We start from the raw sequence: 25514 nt of genomic DNA, 5'->3' as shown, positions 1-25514 counted from the left end.
GCAGAGGCTGCGGGCAGCTTCGCAACCCAGCGCTCAACCGCTGCGCCACCGGGGAGGCCCCCGATCATTTTTTTTTTTAAAGATTTACTTATTTATGCATAAGTGGGTACAGGCCAGAGATGCGGGGGAACTGGGGTACAGGCCAGAGATGCGGGGGAGGGGGGGGAGAGGATTCACCAGAAACAGAGTGGGGAGCAGAACAGCAGACCAGAAGTCCGATCATTTTTTTTTTTTTTTTTTAGAGGCATGTATTTTAATTTATTTATTTATTTATACATACACTGGGTACAGTCAGAAGCGCGGGAGGGTGAGAGAATTCACCAGAGCCAGAGCGGGGAGCAGAGCAGGCAGAGGGACCGAGGTACACTGCTGAGGGGAGCAGCGGGCGGCAGGAGAGGTCTGCGCGCCATGTGGGACCCTCCTCCGGTGGCCGGGGAGCAGCCGGGGATTGAACCGGCGCTGCAGAGGCTGCGGGCAGCTTCGCAACCCGGCGCTCAACCGCTGCGCCACCGGGGAGGCCCAGAAGTCCGATCATTTTGACTGTCCTCGATTGTCAGTGGTTTTCTCAGTGCGTGACTGCAGACTATAAATAAATGCAGGAGCCCTCTAAATACTGTAAAGATAAATTCTGGAGTCTTTTTTATTTTTTAATTAAAGCCTATGGAGGGGGTGGGCGTGGGGAGAAATGCTTTGAAACTGTATTTCAGGAATTCCTTCCACCCAAGGGACCCTCTTGTGACCTTTAGAAACTAAAGTGCCCAGGAGATCTCTCCCAACCTGGGCCCATTCCAAAGCAAATGGAAAGAGTTAGACGTCAGGAATCCCTGAGGACAACTATCGACGCTAAATCCGTAAACGTTTGGGGGAGGCAGACGTCTCAACCTGCTGGGCTCAGGGCCCTCTGAGGGGTCCCGTCCCGCCGCACGAGCCGGGGGACTCTGCTAGCTCTGGGGCCCTGCTCCCCGGGGATGTCACCCCGGCCTCTGCGCGTCGGCATAATCCGGGGGGGGGGGGCGTTTCCGGTGGCTGCATCGTGAAGACGCAGCCAACAGGACCCAGTTGCGGGCCTGGCTCCTTCTCTCGCGCGCACCCCGGGCAGGGCCGAGCACGCCGGCGGGTGGCGGAGACTGTGCGGTCGGGGCGGTCACAGGGGCGAACACTCAGCCCCGCGAGGACGGCGGCGGGTGGGCGGGAACCCCTGTGCTTTGCCTGGGGCGCCCCTTATTCCGGTTTCTAGAGCTCCAGAAGGCACTGGGGCTCGGTTTCCAAGTGTGGGCGCGCTCATTTTGCTCAGGGAAGGCTTAACAAAAAAATTGGGGTTCCTCTTGCATCCCCTTGTGTTTCCTCAGTGTCCAGTGCAACAGAACGACTCAGAACACAGGCTCCGCCGGGCCACCCGCTAGAGGCCGCGCGTGACTCCGCTTGTCCTCAGCGGCACCCCGTAACTCCCGTTTTCACTCAGCGCCTGACGTCACACGCCCGCTCAGCGCGGCGTCCGTACGTGGCTCGCTCTGATTGGCCCAGGTGTGCCCCAGCCCCTCCCCGATTGGAGGCTGCGGCTGGGAGCCGCGTCCCGTGCGCCGTAGGGTTAGGTTGAGCCTGACGCGCGGGGGAGAATTGGGGAAACTGGAATTTCCCGCGGAGTTGACGGCGCTTTTTCCTCCCCTACTCGTTTTAATTCCACGCGCTCCAAAATATCCGCCATGGAGAAATCTTGGTAATGATCCAATCCCCGTACGCATCCCAGGAACACATCTGGCTCTTGCCCTAATCCCTCCCCACCGCCTGGAGGGAATTCTGGGTAATTTATTACTGTGGTTCCCCCAGAGGATTCTGGGTAAATAGCCTTTTCCATCACCTTTCCCTACCCCGCCCCAATTTATGGGTATCTGGCCATTCTTATTTTCCCCCGGAGAATCCTGGATAACTTTGCAGAGGATTCTGGGACGCTGCTCTTGTGCTCACTTCCCAACCCCCACCCCTTAATTCTGGGAGACAAGCACCTTGGCCTCCTCTGCTCAACTCCTACACCACAGTTTCTGCTCTTTCCACTGGTGGCCGGGGAGTGGCGGGGGCGGGGGTGAACCAGACACGTGAGCAGAGCTGGACGAGGTGACCAGGAAGTCATGGATTAGGTTAGATAGTGGGGTGGTGGTGAGTACGATGGCCCAGTGGAGAAAAGGAGAGGAGAGCCTTTCTTCCGCCTCTGCCCCACTGCCCATCCCCTTCCTACCTGTTTTATCCCCTGCTTGGCATTTTCACGTCTTTTGCCTTCCTATCCAGGTAACCTAGAACACACTAAGTAACTCGATACAAGTACCTCCCCTTGGGTTGTGCGCTAACAGGCCCACCCCTGACTCAGCTACCTCTTTACCTTTGCAGGCCAGGATGTCCTTTCTTGCCTTCACTGGTGCTGTCCTGCTGAAGGTCGGGGCAGGCTTCTAAAGGGGCTGTGGCAAGGAAGGGCGAGTCTCAGGTTTAATCTGCCATCATCATCATCATGAACTTCGAGGGTCTGGACCCTGGACTAGCAGAGTATGCCCCGGCCATGCATTCTGCCCTGGACCCTGTCCTGGATCCCCACCTGAACCCAAGTCTGCTACAGAATGTGGAGCTGGACCCGGAGGGCGTGGCTTTGGAGGCTCTGCCCGTCCAGGAATCAGTGCACATAATGGAAGGTGTCTACTCTGAATTGCACAGTGTGGTGGCTGAAGTGGGCGTGCCTGTCTCCGTCTCCCACTTTGACTTGCACGAGGAGATGCTGTGGGTGGGAAGCCATGGGGTAAGAACTGTACCCCTTTGTAAGGGCTAGAAAGTTTTAGCTCAGGGACAGCTGCTTTGCAGGGAGTGGGAACTGAGTTGAGGTGACAAGAGTTAGCGTGATCTCCAACTTAAGCCGAGAGGCTGGGAGTGGAGGGAGGAAAAGGGAGTCATAGGATCCAGGGATGAGTTGTACAGGTGTTATTTTTTTCTAAAGGCATCTCGCTGCTACAGTTTGACCATTCCATGCTCTGATTAGTTGTGCTAACTACCTATGAATTAGTCTATTGTCATTTAAATACAATCTCTTAATGATGCTTCTCTGTTTTGCATTTTTGTAATTATAGCATGTTTAAATGCATGTGTCTGCATATCTTGCATGGAATTATATTATCTTTGATCTTAACCTCTCTTCAGACTGTTACTAATGTTAATTTTTAAAAATGTGTATCCATATTGACAGTTAGGGAACCCAAAGGTTTTGTAAGAAAATAACATCCTCTCCTTGGTTTATTAATTTACATTCCATCCCATGTGAATTGTTTTCCCATTAGAAAGAATGAATTTTTAGGGTAATATATTCATTTTATTTTATTCTTTTTTTAAAGATTTATTTATTTATACAAAAACTGGGGTGCAGGTCAGAGACACAGGAGGGTGAGAGGATTCACCAGAGACAAAGTGGGAAGCAGAACAGGCAGATAGACCAAGGTACACTGCTGAGGGGAGAAGCAGGTGAGACAGGAGAGGTCTGCTACACCATGTGGGTATCTCCCTGGCCAGCCAGGAATCAAACCCGTGCTGCAGAGGCTGCAGACAGCCTCATGGCGCGGCACACAACCTGCTGTGCCACTCGGGAGGCCCTGTGTTCATTTTAGTAGGAAGTGTCCGCTGCTATGCTAGACACAAGGAATAGAGCTGAATAGAACGCAATCTTTGCCCTCAAGGGCTTAACAGGACAATGAAAGGGGAAAAAAAGACATATAGACAGATAATTTCATGGTACTTAATGCCAGTGTGAAAATAGGTACCATGTTAGGGAGAAAAATAGAGGAAGGTCAGATGACCTCCAGAAGGTGACACGTGAACTACTCAGAGATGATTAGGAGATGATTTGAGAGATGATTAGGAATCAGATGGAGAATAGGGGAAAACACTTTCTTGGTAAAAAGCAACAGGATAAAGAAAGATCCCCAGGATATTAGCTGGTGATTAAAGAGTATAAGAACTACAAACAATTAGGGCTTACTGGACTGGAAGATGAAGCTAAGAAGACATTAGACATTTCTTCATTCAGCCACTGTTTTTTTTGAGTATCCATAGGTGCCAGAGCTTGCTCTGGCTATTTTAGATAGATGGTTGGAGGAGGTCTCTCTGGTTGTCACATTTGAGTAGGAACCTGGATGCAGACCCAGATGTCTGTTTTAGGCTCTCTATAAGAAAGGGAGGGAGCCATGCAAATATCTAGGGGAAGAACATTGTGGAAAACTTTATATGCTGTGTTAAAAGGACTTGGACTTGAGCCTTCAGGCCAGTGAAGGTTTTTATCCAGTATGGCAAGGAGCAGTTTGCATCTTAGGTAGAGAACTGAGGTAGCAGAATAGAGCTTGATTTAAACAGTGAGAACTCAGACTTTTGTAGTATTTTGCATAAAATATGATGGAATGAATAAAGCATTATAGAGAGAGATACTTGAGAAGAGATTTGGGAAGTAAAATAAGACTTAAGTTGACTACTGAGCCGATCATGATACTATAAAGAATATAGTTAAGAAAATGAAAACAGGGCCTCCCCGGTGGCGCAGCGGTTGAGCGTTGGGTTGCGAAGCTGCCCGCGGCCTCTGCGGTGCCGGTTCGATCCCCGGCTGCTCCCCTACCACCGGAGGAGGGTCCCACATGGCGCGCAGACCTCTCCTGCCGCCCGCTGCTCCCCTCAGCAGTGTACTTCGGTCCTTCTGCCTGCTCTGCTTCCCGCTCAGGCTCTGGTGAATTCTCTCACCCTCCCGTGCTTCTGACTGTACCCAGTGCATGTATAAACAAAAAAAACAAAACAAACAAATAAATAAAAAAAACATGCCTCTATTAAAAAAAAAAAAAAAAAAAAGAAAATGAAAACAGGGCCTCTATGGTGGCGCAAGGGGTTAAGACTCAACCTATGGAGCTTGCCACAGCCACTGCAGCACGAGTTCCATCCCTGGCAAGGGAGCTACCCACATGGCACAGCAGACCTCTCCTGTCTTGCCTGCTGCTCCCCTCAGCAGTGTATTTCAGTCGAACTGCCTGTTCTGTTCCCCACTCTGTCTCTGGTGAACCCTCCCGCCCCTCACAACTCTGGCCTGTACCCCAGTTCTTGTATGTATAAATAAATAAAATCTTAAAAAGAATGAAAACAGGATAAACATGGTGAACTCAGTTTAGGATGTAATGAGTTTGAGGTTCTCATGGGATATCTGAGGAAGATCTTTAGTAGGTATTTGAATGTTTAAGTCTGAATTTTGAGGCAGTGGTCTCAGCTACAGAAGCTTTATGATTGTCAAAATCTTGAAGATGGGTGAGATTACCTAGAAAAACAAGCAAAGTAGTGGTGCTGGGAACAGCCATGTTTCAAGAGTGAGCAGAAGGAGAACACATAGGAGAAGGTATGAGCTAAGAGTCAGGAGAGAAACCAGGATGAGTAATGGCTTAAGAACTAAGAGAAGAATGAGTTTCACATTCTCTCTGTTCTAGCCTGTGACCCACAGTACACATTTCCCAGATGGCTGGGAGAGATTAAGACTTAACTGTGGAACGTAAGCCAGCCAGCTGGCCACCGGAGGATTGGACCCACATTCGTGACCTTCAACACTGTTCTAACCGACTGAGCCATTACCTGCTCATCAGGGTCATTGTTAAGGATAAAATGGGGTAGAGTTTACAAAAGTATCTTGTAAAACACTAAACAAGCATTAAAATAGTAGTATCCATGTCTTTTTCACTAAGATTGATTGGCCTCTGGCCTTATGCCTTCGTCACTGCAAGCCAGAAGGACCAGGCAAGGACAGAAACAAGCAGAGCAAAATCCAGACCCTGTTCTCTGTCTGGGGTGGCTTTGCCCCTCCACTCAGGGTGTCTCTGTCATCTTTTGGTCCCCCACAGGGCCATGCCACATCATTCTTTGGCCCAGCGTTGGAGCGCTACTCATCCTTTCAAGTCAACGGCAGTGATGATATTCGGCAGATCCAGAGCCTGGAGAATGGTATCCTTTTTCTCACGAAGAGCAACCTCAAGTATATGGCTCGTGGGGGCCTCATTATCTTTGATTACCTGTAAGTGACTTCACAGCTCTAGACTGGTCTGTCAGAATGGAAAGCCAAGGGCTTGGGAGCTTCTGCAACACTGGCCTCTGTGCCTTTCCTCTCCCCCACAGGCTGGATGAGAGTGAGGACATGCACAGTCTCCTGCTGACGGACAGCAGCACTCTGCTTGTTGGTGGGCTGCAGAGCCACATATTGGAGATTGACCTTAACACTGTCCAGGAGACTCAGAAGGTAGTCTGGGGCAGGGCCTGAGGGGGTTGGTCCCAGGGCGGGGAACCTGGCAGAGATGTGCATGTGACCTTTGTGTTCCTTCGGTGTGTGGGAAGAGGGATTCTCACTGGTTTTCTCCCCGCCAGTATGCAGTCGAGACACCTGGAGTCACCATCATGAGACAGACAAATCGCTTCTTCTTTTGTGGCCACACATCTGGCAAGGTGACTAAGGGGTTGGGCTCTGCCTTTCTCTCAGTTCTAGGGCTGTGGTTGCAGGATTGAGAGGAGTGGATTGACTTCCTATTCAGCCATGTTAAAGTATGATGTTATCTCACCACCAGGTGTTGTCTATTGTCACTGGGTACCTCAGAGGCAAAAGGTGAAGGAGTTCTCTTTGGGATTCCTTCCAGCTCTTGACTTCTCTTTGTGCCTTTTCTGTGCTTTTATTCCCCAGATCCCAGAACTTTAGTTCTTTTGGTAGGGCCTCACAGGGTGAGGTAGATGGCAGCGGCTCTTCGTGACCACGATGCTGGCAAATAATCCAGTTATCCCTTCTCCAGATATCCCTGCGAGACCTCCGTTCTTTTAAAGTGGAGCATGAGTTCGATGCTTTCTCCGGGAGTTTGTCAGATTTTGATGTACATGGCAACCTGTTGGCTGCCTGTGGCTTCTCCAGCCGCCTCACGGGCCTGGCCTGTGACCGTTTCCTCAAGGTGTATGACCTGCGCATGATGCGTGCTATCACACCGCTGCAGGTCCACGTGGACCCTGCCTTCCTGCGCTTCATCCCTACGTACACATCTCGCCTGGCTATCATCTCCCAGTCTGGTATGAAGGGGATGTAGATGGAAGGGGAACGTTCCATGAGCAAAGGGGAAGTAGGCCCCAGATGGAATATACTTCTAGGAACTTCTTTGTCCGGGGGAAAAGTAACCTTTCAGTGGAATCTCAGCGCCTCACTTAGCTTAGTCATCAGTTAGAGCTTTTATTTTTCTCTCAGGGTGTGGAGGACACAGAAAAGGATAAAGGTGGAACAGGCAAAACAACTTTCAATCTGCCTTTGCTGGCCCCAGTACAGGGCAGGCATCGGCTAGTGAGCTCTCTCTAGGCGTGCGTTTGGGGGCTCAGTAGAAAGGACATGAAAGGGCTCCCTTTCACGTCCCAGGACTCAGTGGGCTTCCTCCTCTCTCTAGGACAGTGCCAATTCTGTGAGCCCACGGGCCTGGCCAACCCAGCAGACATCTTCCATGTGAATCCTGTGGGGCCTCTGCTAATGACATTTGATGTGTCAGCCAGCAAGCAGGCCCTGGCCTTTGGGGACTCTGAGGGCTGTGTCCACCTCTGGACTGATTCCCCTGAGCCTTCCTTCAACCCCTACTCCCGTGAGACCGAGTTTGCTTTGCCCTGTCTCGTGGACTCACTGCCACCTCTGGACTGGAGCCAGGACCTGCTGCCTCTTTCCCTCATCCCTGTCCCACTCACCACGGACACGCTTCTCTCGGATTGGCCTGCTGCCAACTCTGCTCCAGCTCCCAGGTTATACCTTCCTTCTGGGCCAAAAAGAGGGAGTGGGGTGGGCTGAAAGACCAGGAGTCTACTTCTTTCCTGATTTTTGTCGACCTTCGGTATTTTCTTTTTTTTCCTGGTCCCATGGGGTTTGGGGGTAGGTGGGCAGACACCACAACCCTCTAGCCCTAGAACTGTACCACACTACAGGCGAGCGCCACCCGTAGATGCAGAGATTCTGCGCACCATGAAAAAAGTGGGCTTCATTGGCTATGCGCCCAACCCCCGTACCAGGCTGCGCAATCAGGTGGGTTCACAGAAGAGAGGGCCAGACCCCACCTCCAGCCCCCTGTTGTTTCTCCTCTCTTGTTCCTTTACCGATCCTCACTAGTTTCTCCTTTTAGTCAGTAAAGACTTTTTGAGGCCCACTGAATTGCAGGTGCTATGCTAGGTGTTAGGAAAGATTCAGAGACACATTAGATAGGTTTTGCTCTGAAGAAGTTTAGTGTTTGGTGGGTGGAGGATATGACCTGACCATAACAGAAATTATTTATGTTCTCTGAAGGGGACGATGACTCCATCCGCCTGCCTGGAGCAGCTATTCAGATTGGGAAATAGAGATTAATGTTAGAAAGAGCCCAGTTGTGGAGCCTTGAATACCAGTGTGCAGCAGCAGAAGTGATGCACTGAAAGGGGCATCTGGGAAGCTTAGATTGGTAGCTCTATGCAGGGCAGAGTGAATACAGGGAGCCTAGTGGGAAAACCATCACAGCTGGACAGATGTGGGTGGTTGGTGATGTGGAGGGTGACTGTGCAGCAAAAAGGAAGCATGGGTTTTTAGTGGATGCTAAAAACCCCGTGAAAGTGAAAGGTTCCAAACCTGGTAATTATTTCAATGTTGGGATACAGGTGGGGAGTAACCAGAGATGATTAAGAAACCCAACACAGTTAACCTATTTTTAAAAACTCTAGATTCCTTACCGACTTAAGGAGTCAGACAGTGAATTTGACAGCTTCAGCCAGATCACAGAATCACCAATAGGACGGGAAGAGGAGCCCCATCTCCACATGGTCTCTAAGAAATATCGAAAGGTGCTGGGGGCCACCAAGGGAGGGACCTCTGGGAGTTTGGGCCTGGGAAGGGAGTCACCTGAGAAAAGATTGAAGGACTCAGTTGAAGATCCTTCACCTGCCACCCTGGACTCAGGAGGGAGGTTTCAGAAAAAGTATGATGGCTGGAAAATTGAGGGGACTCTACAGATATCTTCGTCCTGCTCAGACTCTTTCTACTTCAGGTGACCATCAAATACTCCAAGCTAGGGCTGGAAGACTTTGACTTCAAACACTACAATAAGACCCTGTTTGCTGGATTAGAGCCCCACATTCCCAACGCCTACTGTAATTGCATGATCCAGGTAAGGGGGGCTCTTCCTGCATCTTGCATGGCTGACTGCCTTCTTGGGCCCACCACCTCGGTTCTTTTTCCATGTCATCCAAAGCAAGCCCACCTTATTATAGCCTCCTCCGCCATTCTTTCTTGCCCACAACCTTCTAGTCTCCTCTGTGAACCCCAGTTACTCACTGGATCCTGCTGTGTGTTCACCAGCTTGCTCCCCTCCCTGCTTCTCCTCCCATCCCAGGGGGCTCCATCAGTTCTCTCTCCTCCAGGTGCTCTATTTCCTTGAGCCTGTTCGCTGTCTGATTCAGAACCATCTTTGCCAGAAGGAGTTCTGTCTGGCATGTGAGCTGGGGTTCCTTTTCCACATGTTGGACCTCTCTCGAGGTGATCCTTGTCAGGTCAGTGCCTGAAACCTGGGACAATTAAAAGGGAAGGGCAGTGGACAGTAGGCGTGGACATCGCTATGCAAATGGCCAAAAAGAGCTAACCCCTTTTCGCCAGCACATTTCCTTGATCCCAGAGCAGTTATTTTATTCCGTCAAAATGTTATTGAATTGCCATTCATTTACAAAATTTGGGGGTACAGCTTCATATCTCAACATGTGCACATGCTTTACTTGCCCTCTACAAAGGCCCCAGTGCCAATACCCTGTCACTTAGCCCCTCTGTCCCCTCCTCCCACATCCCTCTCCCTGCTGGAAACCACCATCGTTTTCAGAACCTAAGAGTTATTTTTGTTGTTTCACCAATTTGTTTTCTTTGGTTATTTGTATTTCCCAAATGAGAAAACCATCCAATAGTTGCCTTTCACTTTCTGACTTAACTTCACTTAGCATAAGCACCTCGAGGTCCATTTGTCCTGTCCCCAAGTGCCCTGCTTTATCCACTTTAATAGTTGAGGCATATTCCATTGAAGATATATATCATGTGCCACAATTTCTTTATCCAGTCGCCTGTCAGTGGGCATTTAGGTTGATGCCTTATCTTGGCTATAGTAATGCTGTAAACATAGGGGTGCATAAATCTTGTATCAGTGCTTTACAGTCCTAGAACAATGAATGTATGTTCCTTTTCCTCCACATAGGGCAGTAATTTTCTTCGGGCATTCCGTACCATCCCTGAGGCCTCAGCCCTTGGTCTGATCCTGGCTGACTCAGATGAAGCTTCAGGCAAGGGCAATCTGGCCAGGCTTATTCAGAGGTGGAATCGTTTTATTCTCACTCAGCTGCATCAGGATATGCAGGAACTGGAAGTACCCCAGGCTTACAGAGGTGCTGGAGGCAGGTATGGGCCCAGGACATGGATAGTTTAAGCCACCATAATAGGTCCCTTGTGTCTTAATGGGTCTGCTGATTCCCCCAGTGTACACAGACAGCCCTCTCCACTCTTAGCAGCTTTTGCTCATCGGGGGACTCTGTCATTGGACAGCTGTTCAGCTGTGAGATGGAGAACTGCAGCCTCTGCCGCTGTGGCAGCGAGACTGTGCGAGCCTCATCCACCCTACTCTTCACGCTCTCCTACCCCGAGGGTAGCAACAGTGGTATACCCTGGAGCTGGGCTGGGAAGGGTCCCCCACATGTCTTGTAACACCAGAAGAGAGATGGGGGGATGGGGTGGTGGCTGACGGTGGGTATAAGGCAGAACCTGGAATGAAGCATCCAGTTTCCCTTCAGATAAAACCGGGAAGAACTGTGACTTTGCTCAGGTGCTAAAGAGAAGTATCTGCCTGGAGCAGAATACACAGGCCTGGTGTGACAACTGTGAAAAGTACCAGCCCACGGTGAGTGCACTGAGTCCCAGGCATGCTGGGACTCGGCCATGGTTGGATTGGCGAGGTCGGCACTGCCATCCGGAGATGGAAGTGGGAAGAACCCCAATTCACAGGAGCAGATCTGGGTTTTACTGTGCCTGTGCGAGTGTCTTTCCTTGTGGGCTCCCTGCCATCTCTTGTCGGTTGTGTCTTTTCAGATTCAGACCCGCAACATTCGCCATCTGCCAGATATTCTTGTTATCAATTGTGAAGTGAATAGCTTGAAAGAAGCTGATTTCTGGAGACTGCAAGCTGAGGTAAGGACCAGGACTTCAGATGTACATTCTCATTTTCTCCTCCTTCTAACCTCCACATGTGATTGTTCCTGAGGAAATGAATATTTTCTTCTTTGTGTTCAGGTTGCCTTCAAGATGGCAATAAAAAAACACGGTGGGGAAATCTCTAAGAACAAGGAATTTCCCTTGACTGATTGGTAGGTACTGTCTTAGGAGTCCTCAAAGGATTGAACTAACCAGTGGCCCCTTCTGTCTCTGGCTCCATCTCCTTAGAGCAAATGTCCAATTCTCCTATCTCAATAGGAAGGAACTCGGGAATCCGGAGGGCATGCTGATGTGTCCCTCCATTGAGGAATTGAAGAATGTCTGGCTGCCTTTCTCCATTCGCATGAAGATGACCAAGAACAAAGGGCTGGATGTTTGCAATTGGACTGATGGGGATGAGATTCAGGTTGTTGAAAAACTGGGAGAGGGCTGGAGGGTAAGGGAAAGAAGGTTGGGATAGAAGCAGGGCAGGGGGAAGATGGAACTTCGTGTAGCACAAAGAACGGGAGTAAGTTTTTGGCTTTTCTAGAGTGACTCAGTTCAGAGTTGGAAGCCACAGATGGGCTAAGATGAAGATAACCCACCGCGGCTCCCTATCCCCTACTCCAACCCCCTGGCCTCTACCCCCATCCCCCTCGCACCCCATCCTTAAACTGAGCTTAGCAGCCTGGGTACCCCCCTCACAGTGGGGCCCAGCCAGGGCAGAGGAGGAGCATGGTGTCTATGTGTATGACCTGATGGCTACTGTGGTACACATCCTGGACTCACGCACAGGGGGCAGCCTGGTGGCTCACATCAAAGTCGGAGAGACCTACCACCAGCGCAAGGAGGTAAGTGAGGTAGTACAAGGCAGGGACGCTCCTGGTGGGGGCCACAGTGGAGTCCCACATCTGTCCTTGTCTTGAGTCTGAACCAGAGTGGTTCAGCATCACTCTGGCCTCAGTCTTTCTCTGTATTTCACAGGGTGTTACCCACCAGCAGTGGTATCTCTTCAATGACTTTCTTATCGAACCTATTGATAAGGTTAGTTGTAACACATTCCATTTCCCTTTTTCTTAGCCTCATTCTTAGAGCCCCAGAGAATACCAGGCAGACACAGAAGGGAAGGAGGGATACTCAAGAGTAAAAAGCATTAATAGAGTTAAAAATAGCACCTGAGTTCTGTCTTCTGTCTGACTTGGGAAAAAGAAAACAGGGCACATACACAGGCCATTAAGTGCTTTTTCTTTTATAGCATGAAGCTGTGCAATTCGACATGAATTGGAAAGTGCCTGCTATCCTTTATTACGTCAAAAGGAATCTTAATTCCAAATACAGCCTGAACAGTAAGTGGTACAGAGTAGAGCCAGGATTGATCTTTAGGGAGAGATCTGGAAATAGCTTGTTAAGATGTTAAAAGAGATTTCTGCTCCTCAGGTCTTAAATTTAGAAGCTGGAGATCCTCAGCTGACCACAGATCTGAGGCATCTGGGAGGGGAGGGGGAGAAGGAAGGACGAAGATGGGGGTCGAGGGAAAGAGCACAAGGGACTATGGGTGCTTTGTGGTGGGAGAACGATGGTGATCACACCTGAGGGGAGAAATCCTGTACTGTCAAAAAATTAACAAGGCTGTAAGAAAAAGGTACTTATAAGAAAATAATTTTTTTAAAAAACTAAAAAAAAAGGAGCTCTAAATTCTAAGGATGTAGTGTGGAATAGATGGGGGGAGGAGAAAGTGACTAAAATGGCTAAAGTTACGATTTTTGAGGCTAATAATTCTTATTCCCAAGTGAGGAGCTGCTCTTTGGAAGATGAATTCCTTATTTATTTATTTATTTATTTATTTATTTATTTTTATAAAGTCATTATTATTATTTTTTTAAAGATTTATCTATTTATTTATACAAGCACTGGGTACAGTCAGAAGTGCGGGAGGGTGAGAGAATTCACCAGAGCCAGAGCAGGGAGCAGAGCAGGCAGAAGGACCGAAAGACACTGCTGAGGGGAGCAGCGGGCGGCAGGAGAGGTCTGCGCGCCACGTGGGACCCTCCTCGGTGGCCGGGGAGCAGCTGGGGATCGAACCGGCGCTGCAGAGGCTGCGGGCAGCTTCGCAACCCAGTGCTCAACCACTGCGCCACCGGGGAGGCCCTGAATTCCTTATTTAATACCTTGTTGGTACCGTTAAACCACAGTTTTCTCTGTAATCTTATTTTTCTGGGTTTTCCAAGTCAAAGTTCAAGGTGAAAATTTTACTCTTTCCTCTTTGTTGCCTTTTTTCTTAGCAACTTTTTTGATAATATCCTGACTTGACCCACCTGTCCCGTCTACTTGCTCAGGTGCTTGGCTCATCAGACATCATCTTTTTACTCACATATCTGACTATTGCGGAATCACAGTGTAGACTTGGTCTCTGGTCAGCCACACTAGGCTTCCCTTCCCTGTCACATCCCTATCCCAGCTGTCTGTCTCCTGGAATCTTCCTTCCAGTCAAGAACCCTATTGAGGCAAGTGTGCTGCTGGCTGAAGCCTCACTAGCGCGGAAGCAAAGGAAAACACATACTACCTTTATTCCACTGATGCTCAATGAGATGCCACAGGTTGGGGACCTGGTGGGCCTGGATGCTGAGTTTGTCACCCTGAATGAGGTAATCCCCCAAAAGGGTGGGGTTTTGGAACAGAACTCAGGATATTTGGAGTTATGAGCATCTCTCTGATTTCCTTATTAACTCTGCTATGTAGGAGGAAGCAGAGCTGCGCAGTGATGGCACAAAGTCTACCATCAAACCAAGCCAGATGTCGGTAGCGAGAATAACTTGCGTTCGAGGCCAGGGGCCCAACGAGGGTATCCCCTTCATCGATGACTACATCTCTACCCAGGAGCAGGTATTAGGATATGAAGGAGCCAGTGAGACAGACCCTGTGCTTACGTAGAGTGCTCTAAAATCCGGGGAAAGATAGAGCAGAACTCTGCACCTCATTACCTGGGCAACCTGTCCTTTTCTCTACCCTCAGGTGGTTGATTACCTGACTCAGTACTCAGGCATAAAGCCGGGAGACCTTGATGCCAAGATTTCCTCTAAGCACCTCACGACTCTCAAGTCTACCTACTTAAAGCTTCGTTTTCTCATAGACATTGGAGTCAAGTTTGTGGGTCATGGCCTGCAGAAGGACTTCAGAGTCATCAACCTCATGGTTTGGGCAGGGCGCTTTTGAAGCTCTTCTTTGAAAATGGGCCCCTCGGGGTTACATACTTTTTTGGAGAACAGGATATTATGGATCCTCTCCCTTCATTGTCCCACTCTTTCATCCTTGCCAGGTGCCCAAGGACCAAGTCCTTGACACTGTCTACCTGTTTCACATGCCCCGAAAACGAATGATTTCCCTGCGATTCCTTGCTTGGTACTTTCTGGGTGAGTTGTCCTACTTTAATGATGCACATTAAGGGCAGGAAAAAGTGTTTGGAGGGACCCAGGGGATTAAGGAGAACTGAGTTAGTAGTAAGTTACTAATGGATTTAATTAGCTTCAGTATCACACTGTACAGTCGGGATAGTGTTTGGTTCTTCCCCTTAAAGGCAGTCGTTCGTGTGTGTGTGTGTGTGTGTGTGTGTGTGTGTGTGTGTGTGTGTATCTCTGACTTTTCACATGGGCTACATGGGAGTTTTTCCCCCTACCTCTGTCCCTTATACCCCCTTGTGCCTTTTGTCCCTTTCTCCCTCCCCAATCTGAGAACACTCATGGTGCTTATTAACGTCCACTGGTTTTTGTGTTTTACTTTGTCAGAGGGTCTGCTGTGTCAATGTGCATTATTTGTTTTTATCATTCTGACTCTCTGTACTACACATAATTCCCTTAAACGCCTTCCATTTACTGAAGATGGCTGCATTTTAACTTAGGGCTAAACAGTATTCCATATTGTGGGTATACCACATTTTCTTGATCTAGTCATCTATTATGGACATTTAAGCTACTTGCATGTCCTCTACTATTGTAAATAGAACTTCAGGAAGTGAGTTTTTTATTGTTGTGTATTGGAAGTTGGAGATGTAAGTGGGGTATGTTCTTACTTCCCTCTGTTTGGTACCAAACTATTCCATTTTTACTTCCCCCAGATCTGAAGATTCAGGGAGAGACCCATGACAGTATAGAGGATGCCCGCACAGCCCTTCAGCTCTACCGAAAATATCTGGAGCTAAGCAAGAATGGCACTGAACTTGAGTCTTTCCACAAAGTACTCAAGGGTCTATATGAGAAGGGTCGGAAGATGGACTGGAAGGTGCCTGAGCCTGAGGGCCAAACAAGTCCCAAGAGTAAGGCCTGGGCTGGGACAAGGGGAATTGTACTGGGTAGGTTTTGATAGCGTACATGAAGATTAAACCTACCATAACAATGATAATGACATGGATAACAACACTACCATCACCATAACTTAATGGTTTACAAAGCATCTAATCCTCCCAACATTGATTGAAATATATTTTACTATTTATTATTGAAACCCTGTATTGGTCCAGACCTCTCTGTGCTCAACTCTAAAATGTTTGGAGCAGGTCCATGCCCTGTTTTCTTTTGCATTTTTTCTTCATTAGAAGTATCGGGGGTGGGGGGATCTCCTGAACTCACCTAAACACATCATTTCTTGGTTTTGTCTCTGACAGATGCAGCTGTCTTCTCCCCAGTGCTGGCACTCTGAGTTCACCCTCTCCTGACGAACTAGTCACTCTCCCTCATTGTTCTGTGGCCCAAGAACTGGGAGATGACTTTTCAAGTTGGCTATACCCTGCCCACTTCCAGAATTAGACCACTCAGGGTCTGCAGATGGTGCTATTCATAGAACTGGAAACGCAGCAGAGCTGTTGCAAAGGGTCTAGAAGCCTTTTTCATTCTTCAAAGGGTGGTGTGCCAGAAACAGGCTTGAATTGACCCAGGTGGAAAATAATTGATATTCTTAATAAATATGCTAGGTAATTCATATCTAGAAGCTCCTGACTACAGATTGAAGTCCTGGACTGTGATAAAGACAAGAGTAATTCAAGATTTAATTCAAGCATGGAGGGTCTTGGTGATCCCAGCAAACCAGTGTGGCCAACAACACCACTGCCAAAACGACCTTTGGGTCCTGGACAAGAGTGGCTGGCTTCATTCCCGCAGACAGCTGGGACACATCTGTCTTCCATCCACTCGCCTATCCCAAGTTTTGTTTTCTTATTTTTTAAACTTTTGTTTTAAACTGCATGTTTTGTAAAATAAAAACAAAAATAGTACGGGCTGTTATCTCTCTCATTAGAGACCTGCACCTGTGGGGAAATCTTTGAATTCAGACGCCTGTCCTTTGTGTTCTTTCTATTGCAATTGGAAAAATCAAAGCTTTCACATTCCCACCAACACACACACACACACACACACACGTAAAGCTCTGGAGTCCAAAGTTAAAGATAGCGGAGCAGTATGATTGTCTTTCCTGGACAACGTTAGGGCTTTACAGAGTTTGCCTAGCACCCAAGGTCGGGTTATTTCAAGAGAGTGTGGTTTCCTGTCAACTCTGTACAGGGGAAGTTGGACAAACTACAGGTCCCAGGACAGCTGCAGACCTGCAGCCACTGCCCTGGTCTTCGCGGCGTCGCGGTGCCTCCTGGGAGATGTAGTCCCGGGCGGGAGCCCGCGCTCCGCGCCGGCCGGCGGCGCACCTTTGCCTGCGAAGGTCCCACCGCCGAGACTGACGTGGGCGAGCGGCGCCGCCGCCGAGCCCCGCGCGGGCTCCGTCGCGCCTCAGGCCACTCCTGCGCCTCGCTGACCCTGGCGGTCACGTGCTGCCGCTCGCCACGCAAGTCTGGGTCCTTCTGCGATGCACCGGGGTCCTCGCCGCCCGGAGTCGCTCCCAAGCTGCCTGTTCGCGCGCGCGTCCGGAGGGGTGGGTTGGGGTCGCGCTTCCCCGCGGGGCTGGCGCCGCGGATCCCCGCTGAGGCGCCCACTGGGCCGCGGGGAGCTGGATCAGGCGGTCGCCGGGACACCCCGGGTCTGAGGCGCGCTGAGGCGCTCGGGAGAAGCCGGGACAGCCCCGCTCCCCCGTAGCCAGGTGCCGGGGTCCGAAGCGCGAGCGCGAGTCCGGTGTCTGGCAGCGCCTGGGCCACGCGGCGGCCCTGGGAGCGGAGGTGGGACGGACGCCAGGGGCGCCGAGGGTCGGGGGCGAAGCGAGCGCAGGCAGTGGCGGGGTCCTTAGAAAAGGGGCTGGTCCGCACAGGAATCGCTTTTAGACCGAAAGTGAGGATGCAGCAGTCACCGGCGCCGGCTCCAGCAAGCCCTGGCTGCTGAGTGCTCTCCTGGCCGGCCGGCCGCCGTGCTGCCCCGCGGCCGCTCTCTGGGCCGGCTCCCCTGCGCCTGTCACCCTCGCCTCACCCCAGCCTCCGTTCCGTAGCTGCCACAGAGCTGTGAGCCCTGTGTAGCCTGCGCTGAAAGACCAACATCCAAGGCCTCGTCTGTCCACGTAGTTTCTGGGGCTGAGCCCTAAGTTCCGAGCCGCCTGGGGAAGCCCGCGTCCTCAGGCTCGGGACAGAGGCGCCCCTTTGTGTCCTGGCCATGTCCTGGAAAGTAGACCCAGAGTCACACTGAAGCCTTTGTAGGCCTGGGCATGAGGGACGGATAGGGCAGCCCGGGTAATGGGAGGTGGAGGATGGAGCCGCCTGCTCACACCTATAATTTATTCCCTTCCAAACCCAGGTGGAGCAGCCCCGTTACACTAAAGATGAAAGGCTGGGGTTGGCTGGCCCTGCTTCTGGGGCCTCTGCTGGGAACTGCCTGGGCTCGGAGGAGCCAGGATCTACACTGTGGAGGTAAAGGCACAAAGAGAAGTGGGAAGAAGTGGGGGAGGGCAGTGGAGACAGCCTGGGGAGGGCATCAGAGCCATGGCCCATGAGAATAAAGAATGGCAGTCCCTGGGTCCATTCCTTTCCCTCCCTCCTCCCCCACCGTTTCTCTCCTCTTGCACCAGCTTGCAGGGCTCTGGTGGATGAACTAGAGTGGGAAATTGCCCAGGTGGATCCCAAGAAGACCATTCAGATGGGATCTTTTCGCATCAATCCAGATGGCAGCCAATCAGTGGTGGAGGTAACTTACTAAACTCAAGTAACTAAGAAGGATCTTGGTTTAATAGCAATTAGGAAAACATTAGTAAACAAAGGAGAAATTTAAAAAACATGACCCAAAGAGTTCTTTAAGATTGGGCTGTCTCATATGGAAGAGGCTGGAGGCTTATACCCTGTGCACTTGCTTCCTGACTCCAAACCTCCTGAATACTTTGTTTCTGCTATGGAAATTCTTAGCAGATAGGGAACCCCCTTCAACCCCCTTCTCCACATCCTAATACCATATGACTCATGTTTTCATTCTGGCAATGTGGTATACATACAAACATGGGGGAGGGGTGTGTAACACACAAATATACAAAGCTGTACCTAGTGAGCAATACATTAAGAAACATTGAGGTTATGCTGCCTGTGAAATGCTTTACTAGTTGCTTTCCTGGAACCTGTACTACCTCCCTAATGCTCACCTATTGAGGGCTGGTATTAGTCTCATTTTAGTACAAAGAAGTTAAATTACCTTATATCATTAAGAATTAAGGGAGGGGGGCCTTCCTGGTGGCGCAGCGGTTGATCATTGGGTTACGAAGCTGCCCGCAGCCTCTGCAGCGCAGGTTCGATCCCCGGCTGCCAGGTGAGGGTCCCACATGGCGCACAGACCTCTCCTGCCGCCCGCCGCTCCCCTCAGCAGTGTACTTCGTCACTCTGCCTGTTCTGCTCTACCCTCTGGCTCTGGTGAATTCTCTCACCCTCCTGCGCTTCTGACTGGACCCAGTGCTGGTATAAATAAATAAATCTTTAAAAAATAAAATAATAATAAATAAATAAATAAAGCAGTGGTTCCTATATTAAAAAAAAAAAGGAATTAAGGGAGGGCCTCCCCCAGTGGCGCAGTGGGTTGAGCACCGCACTGTGAAGCTGTCCGCAGCCTCTGCAGTGTGGGTTCAATTCCAGCTGGCCAGGGAGCTACCCACATGGTGTGGCAGACCTCTCCTGTCTCGCCTGCTGCTCCCCTCAGCAGTGTCTTTGGTCCATCTGCCTGTTCTGCTCCCCGCTCTGTCTCTGGTGAATTCTCTCACCTTCCCGCACCTCTGACCTGTACCCCAGTTGCCGTATAAATAAAATCTTAAAAAAAAAAAAAGAATTAAGGGACCTCAAAGGAAAAGAACATATAGTTGCTAGGATTAATCAAAGAGGTCTCTATAATTTGCACACCTGTTTTAGTTCTTAGGCTTGTATAATGAGATCATATTTGTAACTATACAAATAAATGGATTGTTTTAATTAGGGAAGGCTTTATAAAATAGGTTGATTGAGCTAGATTTTGAAGAAAAAGTAAGGCTATAAAATTACTAATGTACAGAAGTAGAAGAATGTGACCCAAGGCTGAGGACATTTCTAGGTGCCTTATGCTCGCTCAGAGGCCCACCTCACAGAGCTGCTAGAAGAAGTATGTGACCGGATGAAGGAGTATGGGGAACAGATCGATCCTTCTACCCACCGCAAGAACTACGTTCGCGTAGTAGGCCGGAGTGGAGAATCCAATGAACTGGACCTACAGGGCATCCGAATTGATTCAGATATCAGTGGCACACTCAAATTTGCGGTGAGTTATGGGAGTGAGTACTAGTTCGTGGAGATTTGAGAAGTTTTTGGAGCATCCAAGTGGAAAATAGGGTTAACATCCTTGTCCTCTCTGGAGGTGGAAGCAAGAAGCCTCTTCTTGCTGCTGCCTGTCATTTGTGTCTTTGGGTTGACAGTGTGAGAGCATTGTGGAGGAATATGAGGATGAACTCATTGAATTCTTTTCTCGAGAGGCTGACAATGTCAAAGACAAACTTTGTAGTAAGCGAACAGGTAAGCTCCTCCCACTTCACCTCCTGTCCTCACAGTCCTGTTAAACATGGCACGCTCCCTAGTGTCCCTCCTCCTCCAACCTTTGCTCTGCGCTCAAGAGCTGATTTCCACTACCCATGGCTTAGGGACATGGGCTCGTCTTCATTCTCTGCTTGTCAGCTTTCAGAATTTGTGGCTCCCTCACCTGAGATACATGTGAAAGGGGGTGGGAATGTTTTGTCATTTAAAAGCCTATGGAAAAATGGAGGTTGGTTTATGTGCCAGTTTGGTTTTGGGCGTTGTCTTGAAGAGGCATATATCATATGAGAATGGTATTTTCCTTCAAATTGTTATGTACTGTTTGCAGATCTGTGTGACCATGCCCTGCACATATCTCATGATGAGCTATGAACCACTGGAGCCCCCCCAGACTGACAGACATGATGGATCACCCCCAGGAGGGGAAGAGGGTGGCAATGCCTTTTATATTATGTTTTTACTGAAATGAACTGAAAAAAAATGGAACCAAAAGTACAAACTGTGTTGTCATTTCATGCCCAGAATTACTCTCACATTAGGCTTGAAGATATGGGATTCCAGATGGAAAAGAAAAGGGAAGGGAAGGGAAGGGTTGGGATTGGTTAGCAAAACTGGAGGAGCCTGCAGCTTTTACTCTCCTACCACTTGAGAGTCCAGCTGCACTGACAACTCCATCAGCATTTATTCAGTGCCTGTTCACTGCCACGTGTTTAGTGTCTTACCTGGAAAAAGGAGGAGCCTTTATAAATAAGGGAGTATAAGTAAGTATATGCTAGTATGGAATTCTAGAAACTACCTGTATTCACACAGATGAAACATAAAGTAAGACAGATTTGGTCTTAAAGGAAGTAACAGACACGCATTATTCTGCCCTCCCTACCCTTTCAGATGGAGGGATCAGAAGAACAGACAAGAAGGGGAAAATGGATATGGTAATTCCGCTGGAAAATAAGGGTTTTATCAGATAGGGAGAGACGAGGTAAGGAAAGTTATTTACTGAAAGGCTATGAAACTTTTGGTGGCTGAAACTTTTGGATCTGATGCTAATAACAACACTGGTGGCATTTACCTGAGTCTGCTCAGTGACCTAGGTCCACAGTTTATCAGAGTTGACAGTTGGGCAGAAGCTTTGATTTTTCTTTGAGTGGTAATGCCTCACACCAACTTTCCCGAAGTCACAGGGTAATATTTGTCCAAGTTGATCCTGTGATGCCACATGCCACCAGTGTTACCACGGCCCCCTGAATGTAACCAGTGCTCACTAATGCGACTGTGCCTGTGGCTCAAGTGGCCCAGAAGTTTCCAGGTCCTCCTCAGTCTGGGTGGCTAGTTGGCGGCCCAGACAAAAGAGCACCTGAACCTTTCTGGATGCTCCCTATAACAAATGATTCTAGCCTGTTTTTTTTTTTTTTAAGATTGATTTATTTATGCACAAGAACTGGGGTACAGGCCAGAGGTGGGGGGTGGTGAGAGGATTCACCAGAGACAGAGTGGGGAACAGAAGAGGCAGATCTACTGAAATACACTGCTGAGAAGAGCAGTGGGCGAGACAGGAGAGGTCTGCTGTGCCATGTAGGTTGCTCCCTGGCCAGCTGGGGATCGAATTTGTGCTGCAGAGGCTGCAGACAGCTTTACAGTGCTGTGCTTAGCCCCAGGGAGGCCTTCTAGCCTGGTTTTTTATAGAATATATATTTAACCATGCATATGTGATTACACCTTAGCTTTAGGTGCCTTCAAACTGAGTTTGTCAGTAAAATGTTAGGACTTCAAATAAATATTCCCCAAAACAATGTTTAGCTTGGCCCAGATGTGACTAGGAAATTTTATTATGTGAAAATTTAGTCCTTTCCCCCCCAAAGATTGATTTATATTTGCATAGAAGAACTGGGGTATAAGCTAGCGGTGTGGGGGTGGCGGTAAAAGGACTCACCAGAGACAGAGTGGGGAGCAGAACAGGCAGACCTACTGAAACACTGCTGAGGGGATCAAGAGAGGTCTGCTGCACCATGTGAGCTGGCTCCCTGGCTGGGGAACAAACCCATGCCTTAGTGGCTGGCAATAGTTTGATAGCGCTGAGACTTCAACCCCTGCTCCACCAAGGAGGCCCCCTACTGGTTATTTTAGGTGATATAAATGTCTTTCCTATTTTTGTGCATTCTGGGACAGTCACCATTTATCATGTATTTTATATATAGTTGCACAAAAGTTTTACAGATAAGACTATAATTCTTTATCTTTTAAAATATCTTTAGATATAAGGATTGCACATTGAATGGATGTGCCCAAGACACAATTAACAATGTCTCAAAAATTCCCTTCCTGAGTTGCAACTGATTAGTCATAGTCATCACCCCCTATAAACAATACAGCTTAGTAGTTAAGGTACTAAGAGTGAGGCTAATCTACGTCCCAATTCTAGCAATGCCATTTATAGGTAATGGCCCTAAGCAGGATATGTTATCTAAATCTTGGTTTCCTCCTCTGTAGATATTATGAACCACATCCCTTAGAGTTGTGATGATTGATTAAGATAATATATCACCACATTTAGATAATCTGGTAATTAGTAAGTGTTCAATAAATTTTAGCTATTACCCATTAAATACAGATGTTTGGTTTACTGATGTAGGCATTTAAGAGTTTTGAGTTTAGGCTGCATTCTTCTACTTATCTCTAGCCACCAGGGGGCACCATTGCCTTTGTCCATTTAAAAGAGATCCTCCCAAGGTCAAGACGACCTCAGTGTTCATTCAACTCTCTTTCCTTTTGCCCCCTCCTGTTCCCAGGCACTTCGTTGTGTTTATTTTTTTTTTATTTTTTTTTTTTTTAATTTTCTAGAGGCATGTCTTATTTATCTATTTGTTTGTTTGTTTGGTTTATACATGCACTGGGTACAGTCAGAAGCGCGGGAGGGTGAGAGAATTCACCAGAGCCAGAGTGGGGAGCAGAGCAGGCAGAAGGACCGAAGTACACTGCTGAGGGGAGCAGCGGGCGGCAGGAGAGGTCTGCACGCCATGTGGGACCCTCCTCCGGTGGCCGGGGAGCAGCCGGGGATCGAACCGGCGCCGCAGAGGCCGCGGGCAGCTTCGCAACCCAGCGCTCAACCGCTGCGCCACCTGGGAGGCCCACTTCGTTGTGTTTAGACCTAGAGTTTATCTGGAGAATGTAAACTGCTTTACTCAGTGGCTTTATCTTCTCCCGTAACTTTCTTCCTGCCTCCCCAGATCCCACCTTTTATTTTTTTTAAAGATTTATTTATTTATGGGCCTCCCCTGGTGGCGCAGTGGTTGAGTGCTGGGCCATAAAGCTGCCCACAGCCTCTGCAGCGCTGGTTAGATCCCTGGCCACCGGCGAGGGTCTCACATGGTGCCGCAGACCTCTCCTGCTGTGCCCGCCACTCCCCTCAGCAGTGTATTTCGTCAGTCGGCCTGTTCTGCTCCCTGCTCTGGCTCTGGTGAATTCTCTCACCCTCCCGCACTTCTGACTGTACCCAGGGCTTGTATAAATAAATAAATAAATAATTCTTAAAAAAAAAAAAAAGATGTATTTATTTATGCATATGAAAGCTGGGGTGTAGGCCAGAGGTACAGGGGGTGGGGGTGGGAGGTGGGGTAAAAGGATCCAGAGATAGAGTGGAGAGCAGAACAGGCAGACTGACAGAAACACACTGCTGAGGGGAACAGGGGTCAAAGTCTACGGGTGGGATCAAACACTTGCTTCACTGGCTGCCTATAGCTTCACACTTGCTAAGACTTAACCCCTTGTGTGACCAAGAAGCCCTTCCACACACACTTTTAGGAAGAGTCTCTAAGCCAGCTCCTGGGATATACCATTTAGTCCCTTTGAAGCCTGGGCTTTCCCATTGGCCTTACACTAATGGAGATCAGAACTGAAAACTTCAAAAGAAGCCCATAAAGTCCTCATGACATTAGGCTGTAAGACATTGTGTCAAAGGGCTTAGAGTACTATCCCCTACCCTCCGTCCAATCCACAACAGGTTACCCTTCCATCTACTCAAAAATTATCCCAGGGGTAGCCTCACCCTGAGAATGCCTCTGTTCTCGTGGGGCACCAGAGTTCAGTCTTCTGGTCTGCCCGCTAGCCTCTGTGGATAATTAACCAGAGAGAAGAAATCAGGTCAAACTATTCTAGGGTTATGAGGAAATCCTCTGTGAGGTGCTAAATTGGGACTAAATATTGATCAATGGAACTTTGAAGTCACCGCGGGGGCAACTGAAGTCAGTGTTCCTCTGGGGCTTGGTTTGGCTTCTCTTTCTGAAGTTCCGTCCTAAGACCTACCTAACTGTCTCTCAAGCCAGAGGAGCAGTGGTTGATAGGCATGAAGCTGGGTATGAGAAAATTTGGGGAGAGAAAATTATGATTTTTTTCTCCCAAGTCTAAGCTATCAACTAGGTTAATAAACTAAGCCTCACCAGACCTGGCTTAGGTGGCAATGAGCCTTCTGAACCTTGTTACTACTATGTGAGGAGATCAAAGGACCTGGGGCTTGGGATTATATGGATAAGGTGCCCTGGTCCCTGAATCATTCTCTGTCCTTGGGTCAATGACACAGTGGGGTTAGGGAGGCAGCAAGGTGCTGAGGGCTAGTCTCCTCAGAGGAGTGAGTCAGGTGTGATGTGGAAGCTCATTTTAGAGCCATAGTTCATTTCTTGTTCTCCGGGGAGCCCAGGGTAAGAGTATAAAAAAGGTAGCCAAGTAGGAGAAGGGGCCCTGAGGCCCTCTGAGAGACACTGGAGTAATGTGACAAAAGGGAGGGTGCCAATGCCTGGTTTGGGTGGAGGGAGTTGGTCTTCGGGTGATCTTAGGCTGCCTAGAAGTGGGATGGGCTGGCTATAGGGGTTGTGCTGGCTATGGGGGTTGTGCGACTAGAGTGGCTGCGAGACTAGTGCTGCGGCTCTGACCTGCACTGGAGCCTCCATGTGAAGGGGGTGTTTGTAATTCTCGGGTTTCTGGCACTAGACACAGAACAACCCACAAAAAGGGATGCCTCACCAGGCTTCTGCTTGGGCTTTCTCCCTCCACATATTGGGATCTACTCGTATCCATAACACTGGCTTCTGTGGAGGTCCCACCAACCAGCTCACTGACATCCCTGCTGGTGTGGACATACTATCACCTCTCCAAGCAGTAAGTCATTGAGCAAAGACATTCTCCAAGAGAGCACGCCAAGGGGGCAGCCGAGCGGGCAGGGCTCAGAGGCCATGACTGAACAGTGAGGCGTCGGCTCCCCAAGCCCGTTAAAGGTCGAAGCCCTCGGGCTTTTTCCTCAGATACCTCAGAACCAACCTCAAACGCGCT

General features: G+C 49.2%; 2 protein-coding genes across 12 annotated transcripts; both read left to right on the top strand.

Moving 5' to 3' along the window:
* Positions 1 to 1548: 1548 nt before the first annotated feature.
* Positions 1549 to 16533, top strand: PAN2 (poly(A) specific ribonuclease subunit PAN2). 8 transcript variants are annotated; one of them, XM_037515004.2, is made up of 26 exons: positions 1549 to 1717; positions 2383 to 2782; positions 5895 to 6064; positions 6166 to 6286; positions 6412 to 6489; positions 6828 to 7095; positions 7461 to 7803; positions 7984 to 8080; positions 8746 to 8865; positions 9069 to 9188; positions 9442 to 9570; positions 10257 to 10456; positions 10567 to 10700; positions 10846 to 10952; positions 11141 to 11239; positions 11342 to 11415; positions 11522 to 11669; positions 11950 to 12093; positions 12227 to 12286; positions 12498 to 12588; positions 13730 to 13887; positions 13982 to 14125; positions 14255 to 14434; positions 14559 to 14652; positions 15354 to 15551; positions 15900 to 16533. In XM_037515004.2, the coding sequence occupies exons 2-26, from the start codon at positions 2501 to 2503 to the stop codon at positions 15932 to 15934; spliced, it is 3594 nt and encodes a 1197-aa protein (XP_037370901.1). In that variant the 5' UTR covers positions 1549 to 1717; positions 2383 to 2500; the 3' UTR covers positions 15935 to 16533. The 8 variants fall into 8 exon arrangements, with proteins under 8 accessions (XP_037370901.1, XP_054552683.1, XP_037370896.1 ...); XM_054696708.1 differs by having other exon boundaries at positions 10567 to 10712; XM_037514999.2 differs by having other exon boundaries at positions 10564 to 10700.
* A 510-nt stretch (positions 16534 to 17043) lies between these two features.
* Positions 17044 to 20694, top strand: CNPY2 (canopy FGF signaling regulator 2). 4 transcript variants are annotated; one of them, XM_037514996.1, is made up of 6 exons: positions 17044 to 17152; positions 17959 to 18071; positions 18230 to 18345; positions 19723 to 19926; positions 20081 to 20177; positions 20524 to 20694. In XM_037514996.1, the coding sequence occupies exons 2-6, from the start codon at positions 17984 to 17986 to the stop codon at positions 20565 to 20567; spliced, it is 549 nt and encodes a 182-aa protein (XP_037370893.1). In that variant the 5' UTR covers positions 17044 to 17152; positions 17959 to 17983; the 3' UTR covers positions 20568 to 20694. The 4 variants fall into 4 exon arrangements, with proteins under 4 accessions (XP_037370893.1, XP_037370895.1, XP_037370892.1 ...); XM_037514998.2 differs by lacking the exon at positions 17044 to 17152 and adding an exon at positions 17295 to 17317; XM_037514995.1 differs by lacking the exon at positions 17044 to 17152 and adding an exon at positions 17325 to 17393.
* Positions 20695 to 25514: the final 4820 nt, after the last annotated feature.

The sequence above is a fragment of the Talpa occidentalis genome, unplaced genomic scaffold (assembly GCF_014898055.3).
Source record: "Talpa occidentalis isolate TD23 unplaced genomic scaffold, MPIMG_talOcc4v2.1 talOcc4.16, whole genome shotgun sequence".
NCBI lineage: Eukaryota > Metazoa > Chordata > Mammalia > Eulipotyphla > Talpidae > Talpa > Talpa occidentalis.
The sequence above is the reverse complement of the archived record's forward strand: the minus strand, read 5'-3'. Positions and strand labels throughout refer to the sequence as shown.

Bases quoted from the DNA above. Each gene is read 5' to 3' on its own strand.
- PAN2 (XM_054696704.1), top strand. From the start codon at position 2,501: ATGAACTTCGAGGGTCTGGACCCTGGACTAGCAGAGTATGCCCCGGCC. The intron at 7,804-7,983 runs GTTATACCTTCC...ACCACACTACAG, and splicing joins AACTCTGCTCCAGCTCCCAG to GCGAGCGCCACCCGTAGATG. The intron at 14,126-14,254 runs GTATTAGGATAT...CTCTACCCTCAG, and splicing joins ACATCTCTACCCAGGAGCAG to GTGGTTGATTACCTGACTCA.
- CNPY2 (XM_037514996.1), top strand. From the start codon at position 17,984: ATGAAAGGCTGGGGTTGGCTGGCCCTGCTTCTGGGGCCTCTGCTGGGA. The intron at 18,346-19,722 runs GTAACTTACTAA...GGACATTTCTAG, and splicing joins GCAGCCAATCAGTGGTGGAG to GTGCCTTATGCTCGCTCAGA. The intron at 20,178-20,523 runs GTAAGCTCCTCC...TACTGTTTGCAG, and splicing joins ACTTTGTAGTAAGCGAACAG to ATCTGTGTGACCATGCCCTG.